The 7500-nt window shown below is 40.5% G+C and overlaps 2 protein-coding genes across 2 annotated transcripts in view; one reads left to right on the plus strand and one right to left on the minus strand.

Moving 5' to 3' along the window:
* CCDC73 (coiled-coil domain containing 73) overlaps nt 1-7500 on the minus strand; it is a 191840-nt gene that overhangs the window by 173904 nt on the left and 10436 nt on the right. The window lies entirely within an intron of this gene.
* On the plus strand, nt 746-1370 carry LOC105507733 (60S ribosomal protein L29). The gene has a single exon (XM_011936356.1). The coding sequence runs from the start codon at nt 763-765 to the stop codon at nt 1228-1230; it is 468 nt and encodes a 155-aa protein (XP_011791746.1). The 5' UTR covers nt 746-762; the 3' UTR covers nt 1231-1370.

Consider the following 7500-nt stretch of genomic DNA (forward strand, 5'->3'; position numbering starts at 1 on the left):
GTTTGCTACATTTGTATTTGTGATTTTTATTTATAAAGAAGGCTAAATTATTTTCATCAAACTGTTCCTTCTATTTTCTATGGCAAGTCAATGTCAAAATGTTACTCATTTATCAGAAATACACTTTAAAGTGCATTTGTTATGTGACTTGGTATATGTTTCTTGCTATATATAGACTATTTGTCTTAAATACTCTACATTCAAAATCATTAGCCAAATATCTTTGGAAATCTGGGAATAGTATCTCTTTATGTTGAGAGCAGAAAACCATATTACTTATCTGCTTAATAATAAAAAATGTTAAAACAACAACAAACTAATAACATTTCATATTATTATGAAATAAATAAGTGGTTTTCAAAGTGCAGTTCCTGGACCAACAATATCAGCAACACTTAAGACCTTGTTAGAAATGAACATTCTGAAATCTATCTCAGATCTACTGAGTCAGAAAATGGGGGTAAGGCCCAGCAATCCTGTGTTTTAACAAACTACTAAAGTGTGACAACCACTGAAACACATTAACATGAGCATGCAAATGCTCATTTGGTCACTGGATGTTTTTAAAATATGTACTGGAAATTTAAATTTTGTCTAGAAAAATATTTTTTTGTTTTCTTGTTTTAGTTTATCAAATGCTGAGTTAAAGAACTAGGCAAAACTGTGAGCACTGTAATCCGGCCTTAACAATGGAACTGAGAAACTTGAGGCCAGTTGTAATCTTTTGTATTAAGAATCAGAGCCGCGGCTAAAGGTGCAGACATGGCCAAGTCCAAGAACCACACCACACACAACCAGTCCCGAAAATGGCACAGAAATGGTATCAAGAAACCCCGATCACAAAGATACGAATCTCTTAAGGGGGTGGACCCCAAGTTCCTGAGGAACATGCGCTTTGCCAAGAAGCACAACAAGAAGGGCCTAAAGAAGATGCAGGCCAACAATGCCAAGGCCATGAGTGCACGTGCCGAGGCTGTCAAGGCCCTTGTAAAGCCCAAGGAGGTTAAGCCCAAGATCCCAAAGGGTGTCAGCCGCAAGCTTGATCGACTTGCCTACATTGCCCACCCCAAGCTTGGGAAGCGTGCTCGTGCTCGCATTGCCAAGGGGCTCCGGCTGTGCCGGCCAAAGGCCAAGGCCAAGGATCAAACCAAGGCTCAGGCTGCAGCTCCAGCTTCAATTCCAGCTCAGGCTCCCAAAGGTGCCCAGGCCACTACAAAGGCTACGGAGTAGGTATCTCTGTGTGCCAACGTGAGAACAGAAGGACTGGTGCGACCCCCCACCCCCACCTCTGGGCTGCCATCTGCATGGGGCTAGGGTCCTCCTGTGCTGTTTGTACAAATAAACCTGAGGCAGGAAAAAAAAAAAAAAAAGAATCAGAGAAGGCCGGGCACGGTGGCTCCTGCCTGTAATCCCAGCACTTTGGGAGGCTGAGGTGGGCGGATCACCTGAGGTCAGGAGTTCATGACCAGCCTGGCCAACATGGTGAAATCCCATCTCTACTAAAAATACAAAAATCAGCCGGGCATGGTGGCAAGCACCTGTAATCCAAGCTACTCGGGAGGCTGAGGCAGGAGAATTGCTTGAACTTTGCAGTGTGCTGAGATTGCGCCACTGTGCTCTCCACCCTGGGGGACAAGAGTGAGACATCGTAAAAAAAAAAAAAAAAAAAAAAACAGAGAAAACTGATGCTAAATACCTAAAAATGTGCAAATATTCCCAAAATATGAACCAGGACAAGTAATTAAGAAGATTAAGTATTTCTCCGTTCAGTAAACTTTAAAAATGCATAACTGGAGTTAGGAGTGTTATGAAAGGAGCAAATAAGCAAAACATATGGTAATCAATCCTATGGTCTTAAGTAAATAATCTCTGGGCCAACGTTCCAACTGATGTGCTAGGACAATGTCCCATGAATACATTACAAGTATTCATGTTCCATGAATATATTACAGGAATTAACAGTCATTGATTCTCTCAGTACTGCAAACTGCTAGGCACAGCCTGGGAAGACCAAAACACCTAGGACTGGTTGCAACCTGTGAAGAGTAGTTTTGTCCACTTGCATCTCTGCACTATACAAATACTACGTTATCATTTTCTAATTATGCCTTCATGTGGGGCAAAAAAACAAAAAACGTAGGAAGCACTTTTCTAACCATTTCCGCTAACTCAGTGAGTAGGGTACTTTCAGTTCCAAATACAGAAAACACAACTTAAGCCAGCTTTAAGACAAAAAGTAAATATATTGGCTTATTTGACTAAAAAGTCTAAAATTAGGTTTGACTTCAGACCAGCAATGTGACCAGCACCTTGACTGTTATCTTTTAATGTTTGCCTATGCTACCTCAATATTGGCTACATTCTCAATAGGCTGTCAATTAATAATGCCAAAAGGCTATAGGCAACTACTGGAGCTAAATATTTTCTTATTCCTTCTTCCAGCAAGAAAAAGAGAGTTTGTGTCCTGACAAGAGTCCTAAAGTTCCCATTTAGGCCTGTTTGGATTACCTTCCCATTCCTGAACCAATTACCCAATTACTCAGCTTAGGAGAATGACGGAAGCACAATTCAACAACAGTAATCTTTGGAGCTAGAAGTGAAGTCAATCCAGTTTAATCTCAAAAATGTCACATGCCTAAGAAAGTGAAGAGGACTACGTAAGGAAATGCAAGGTGCTGTGATCAGGAAAGGGTAAGAATGTATGCAGGTTAATAAACAAGAGCTTTCCATAATAGCTTACCATACATCTCTAAATGAGCTAAAATACAAAATAAAAATAATCACTCTTTTTTCTTTGGATTAAAAGTGAGCACCTCAATGGTAATCTAAAAAAAGTATATGTTAAAATAACACCAGGTCGGGTGCGGTGACTCATGCCTGTAACCTCCACACTTTGGGAGGCCGAGACAGGCAGATCACTTGAGGCCAGGAGTTCGAAACCAGCCTGGTCAACATGGCGAAACCCCATCTCTACTAAAAATGCAAACATTAGCCAGGTGTGATGGCACATGCCTGTAATCCCAGCTACAAGGGAAGCTGAGGCATGAGAATCACTTGAACCCAGGAGACAGAGGTTGCAGTGAGCCAAGACTATACCACTGCACTCCAGCCTGGGCAACACAGGAAGGCTCTGTCTTAAATAAATAAATAAATAAATAAAATAACATATTTACCTATCAAATTAGCAAAAGCTTTTTTAAAATAACAGTACCGTACTAGTCAAAAAAAAAAAATTGTAAAAGAGGCATTCAAATAGTTCTGGTAGAAATGTAAATGGAAGCAATCCTTTCAAAAAACAACTTAGAATGTCTCAAAAGTCATAAACTATTCTACGCTGACTCAACTTCTAAGAATCTATTCAAAAGAAAAAAATCCTAAATGCAGAAAAAGTTTTATGTTAACAGATGTTTACAACTAAACATTTACAATAAAAAACAAGAAAGAAAAGTTGGAAACAAATGTTCAGTAATAGAAAAATAGTCAATTAAGTTATCACTATCTAATAGTATATATGTAGCCACTTACATAATAGCAGCTAATATTTGTTGAGCACTTAATACATGCAAAACTGTCTTTTTTTTTTTTTTGAGACGGAGTCTCGCTCTGTCACCCAGGCTGGAGTGCAGTGGCCGGATCTCAGCTCACTGCAAGCTCCGCCTCCCGGGGTTACGCCATTCTCCTGTCTCAGCCTCCCGAGTAGCTGGGACTACAGGCGCCCGCCACCTCGCCTGGCTAGTTTTTTGTATTTTTTTAGTAGAGACGGGATTTCAGCATGTTAGCCAGGATGGTCTCGATCTCCTGACCTCGTGATCCGCCCGTCTCGGCCTCCCAAAGTGCTGGGATTACAGGCTTGAGCCACCACGCCCGGCCAAAACTGTCTTCTAACACTTCATATTTAGTTCTCCAAACAACTTTATGAGATGTTTACTGTTACCATTTTCATTTCTAAACGAGAAAGCTAAGGCATAGAGAGATTAAGTGACTTGCCCAAGGATATACAGTAAGGTGGAACCAAGACATGAACCCAGCAATCACGTTCCAGGGTTGTACTCTTAACTACTACATTATAGTGCCTCTCAAAAGTTTATGCCCAGCCTGGGAAACATGGCAAGATCCCATCTATACAAAAAGTTTAAAAAGTTACCCAAGTGTGGTGGTGTGTGCCTGTAGTCCCAGCTACTCAGGAGGCTGAGGTAGGAGGATTGCTTAAGCCCAGAAGGCGGAGGTTGCAGTGAGCCAAGATCACGCCACTGCATTCTAGCCTGGGCAACACAGTGAGACCCTGTCTCAAAAGAAAAAGTGTTTATGGAGTTTATAACAGAAAATATTTATGTTAACACTTTGTTAGAAACATCAACGATAATAAAAGCAGGACTCAGAGTCTTCTAATTAAAGATAGTGAACTGAACAGAGGTATTATCTCCAGTCCAATAAAATGACAGTGGGTGATTTAAGGCATAAGCCTTAGAACAAACAGAATGGTATCTAAGACAAAAACAATAAAACTCTGTTTTTTAGCAGACAGATAAAAAAGTAGAAATATTTATCTCACCTGAGAAAGCTAAGCCAGCAATGGGGAAACCTGAGAAGCAATTTGATTTACATCACTCTCTAGTCTTTCTCCCCTCCCCTGCCAACAGAGTCTGATGATCCCAGGTGCCTCTAAAGGTGAAGGTAAAGGTAAAGCCAAAAATAGGATGATTACTTGAAAGTGAGTTTAAGAAGACCCACAGATTCCCTCTCTCTTTCTGGTTAGGCAGGTGACTGCCCTCTCTCACCTGAGCAGAAGATTGGAAGTTGTTCTGATGATGACAAAACTAACCCTCTGGAATGGGTTCATTGGGATACCAGGTGCAGTTGAGAAAGGGTCAGGGGTGGCTACTATATAGAAAAACATGTATATCAAATATTGAGATACCCATCAGTCTTCCTTTTCCACAGCTCCAACAGCTGCTAACAGCCAGATAGCTCTTGAGGCAGCAGATTGGAAGTGTGTGTTTTCTAAGGCAGGAGTCCTCAACCCCCAGGCCACAAATGGATACTGGTCCGTGGCCTGTTAGGAACACCCCAGGCCACACCGCAGGAGGTAAGTGATGGCATGAGAGCAAGTGAAGCTTCATCTGTATTTACAGCCACTCCCCCGTTGTTCGCATTTCCACCTGAGCTGCCTCCTATCAGATCAGGGGCAGCTTTAGATTCTCATAGGAGTGCAAACCCTGTTGTGAACTGTGCCTGAGAGGGATCTAGGCTGCATGCTCCTTATGAGAATCTAATACCTGATGATCTGTCACTGTCTCCCATCGCCCCCAGATGGGACGGTATAGTTGCAGGAAAACAAGTTCAGGGCTACCACTGACTCTATGGTGAGTTGTGTAATTATTTCATTACATATTACAATGTAAAAATAATAGAAATAAAGTGCACAATAAGTTGTAATGTGTCTGAATCATCCTGAAACCATCCTCCCCCAGTCCCAGTCTGTGGAAAAATTGTCTTCCACAAAACCAGTCCCTGGTGCCAAAAAGTTGGGGACCACTGTTCTAGGGAATTTGAACAGGCTAAGAGAAAAGACATAATAATATAACAGGAGTTTCCTCACAAAATATTCTAGTCAGATAACCCTAAGATGAAGACCATAGTCAACAGACTATATCCATGCATACATAACCTCCAATTCACTTTCTGGTACCCCATTGTTAAATACAAAGCAGAGAGTGAAAAATCAATAGACTTTTAAGGGAAAGTGTCTAATTTCAAAGATTAAAACAAACTGAAATTTTAAAAACCAATTCAGAGGAAGCAAACATTAAGCAAAGGAAACTCTTTCAAAATAAATATTATTAACATTCTTTTAAAAATTATTTTCTTATCCATAGTGTTCAGTACAGCATCAACTTTCTTATGAAGAGATAAGAGTGTATATTACGTTGATGAAAAAAAGATGCTTCACAGAAATAAACAGTTCCTATAAAAATTAAGATAGTGGAAATGAAAAATCCAATAAAAGGATTAGAAGATAAAGTTAAAGAAATCTTGCAAAAAGAAGCAAAAAGTCAAAGAAATAGAAAATCAAAGAAACAAAGATTAGAAAATTAGAGGATTAATCCAGAAGTCCCAATAACTGTACCCTAAAAGTCCCAGAAAGAGTGAACAAAGAAATTGGAGAAGTCATCAAAAAGTTTCTAAATCAATTTTCCCAGAACTAAACAATATAACTTTTAAAAGAGCCCATCAAGTGCCAGCACTAACACACATCATGGTGAAATAACAGAACACCAGCAGAAATGAAAAGATCCTATATGCTTCCAGAAAGAAAAAAAAAATTCTTACAAAAGATCAAGAATTACACTGGAATCTTCAATATCCATAATGGAAGCTAGAATAAAGAAACTAAGCCCTCAGTTTAAAGGGAAAATGATTACCAGATTGGAATTTTAACAGCCATGTCAACAGTGAAGACAGAAGATATTTTCAGATACGCAGTGTCTAAAACAATTTACCTTCTATGCACCCTTTCTCAGGAAGCTCCTTAAGGATTTCTGTAAGGAGGAGAAAGGCGCAGGATCCAGGAAACAGAGGATCCTTGTCTTAATCTGTTCGGATGACTATAACAAAGTATCAGACTGGGTGGCTTATAAATAACAGAAATTTATTTCTCACAGTTCTGGAAGCTGGGGAGTCCTAGATCAAAGTGCTAGCAGATTCAGTGTCTGGTGAGGTCCTGCTTCCTGTGTCCTCACATGGTGGAAGGGTAAGGAAACTCTCTGAGGCCTTTTTATTTTTATTTTTTTTAATTTTTTTTCCTGGAGTCTTTTCATAAGGGTGCTAATCCCATTCAAGAGGACTCTGCCCTCAGGACCTAATCACTTCCCAAAGGCCCCACCAAATACTATCACACTGGGGATTAGGTTTCAACATATGTACCTGGGGGAGACACAAACATTTATTCTATAGCAATCCTATGTAAGAAAGAGAGGAAAGGAACCCTAGCAAGGGTGAAGGAAGGAACAAGTGAAGTAAGACAGCAAGAGGACACCTGTACAAAGATGGAGAGCAACCAGTCCAGATTAAAGTGGTTTAATAGGCTCTGGTGGCAACTTCCTCAACACAATGATACTAATAGATTATCAACTGTTTTTAAGTTACTAATAAAAGTTTTATGTAACTGAGAGAAGTCTAGGGTTGAATTAGTAATTAATACATTTAAAAAAAAGCAGGCCAGGCACAGTGGCCCACGCCTGTAATCCCAGCACTTTGGAAGACCGAGGTGGGCGGATCACCGGAGGTCAGGAGTTCGAGACCAGCCTGACCAACACGGAGAAACCCCGTCTCTACTAAAAAATACAAAATTAGCTGGGCATGGTGGCGCATGCCTGTAATCTCAGCTACTTGGGAGGCTGAGGCAGGAGAATAGCTTGAATCTGGGAGGCAGAGGTTGTGATGAGCCGAGATCACGCCATTGCACTCCAGCCTGGACAAGAGTGAAACTCTGTCTCAAAA

The sequence above is a fragment of the Colobus angolensis genome, unplaced genomic scaffold (genome assembly GCF_000951035.1).
Source record: "Colobus angolensis palliatus isolate OR3802 unplaced genomic scaffold, Cang.pa_1.0 Scaffold152, whole genome shotgun sequence".
Classification (NCBI taxonomy): Eukaryota; Metazoa; Chordata; class Mammalia; order Primates; family Cercopithecidae; genus Colobus; species Colobus angolensis.

Bases quoted from the DNA above. Each gene is read 5' to 3' on its own strand.
- LOC105507733 (XM_011936356.1), top strand. From the start codon at position 763: ATGGCCAAGTCCAAGAACCACACCACACACAACCAGTCCCGAAAATGG.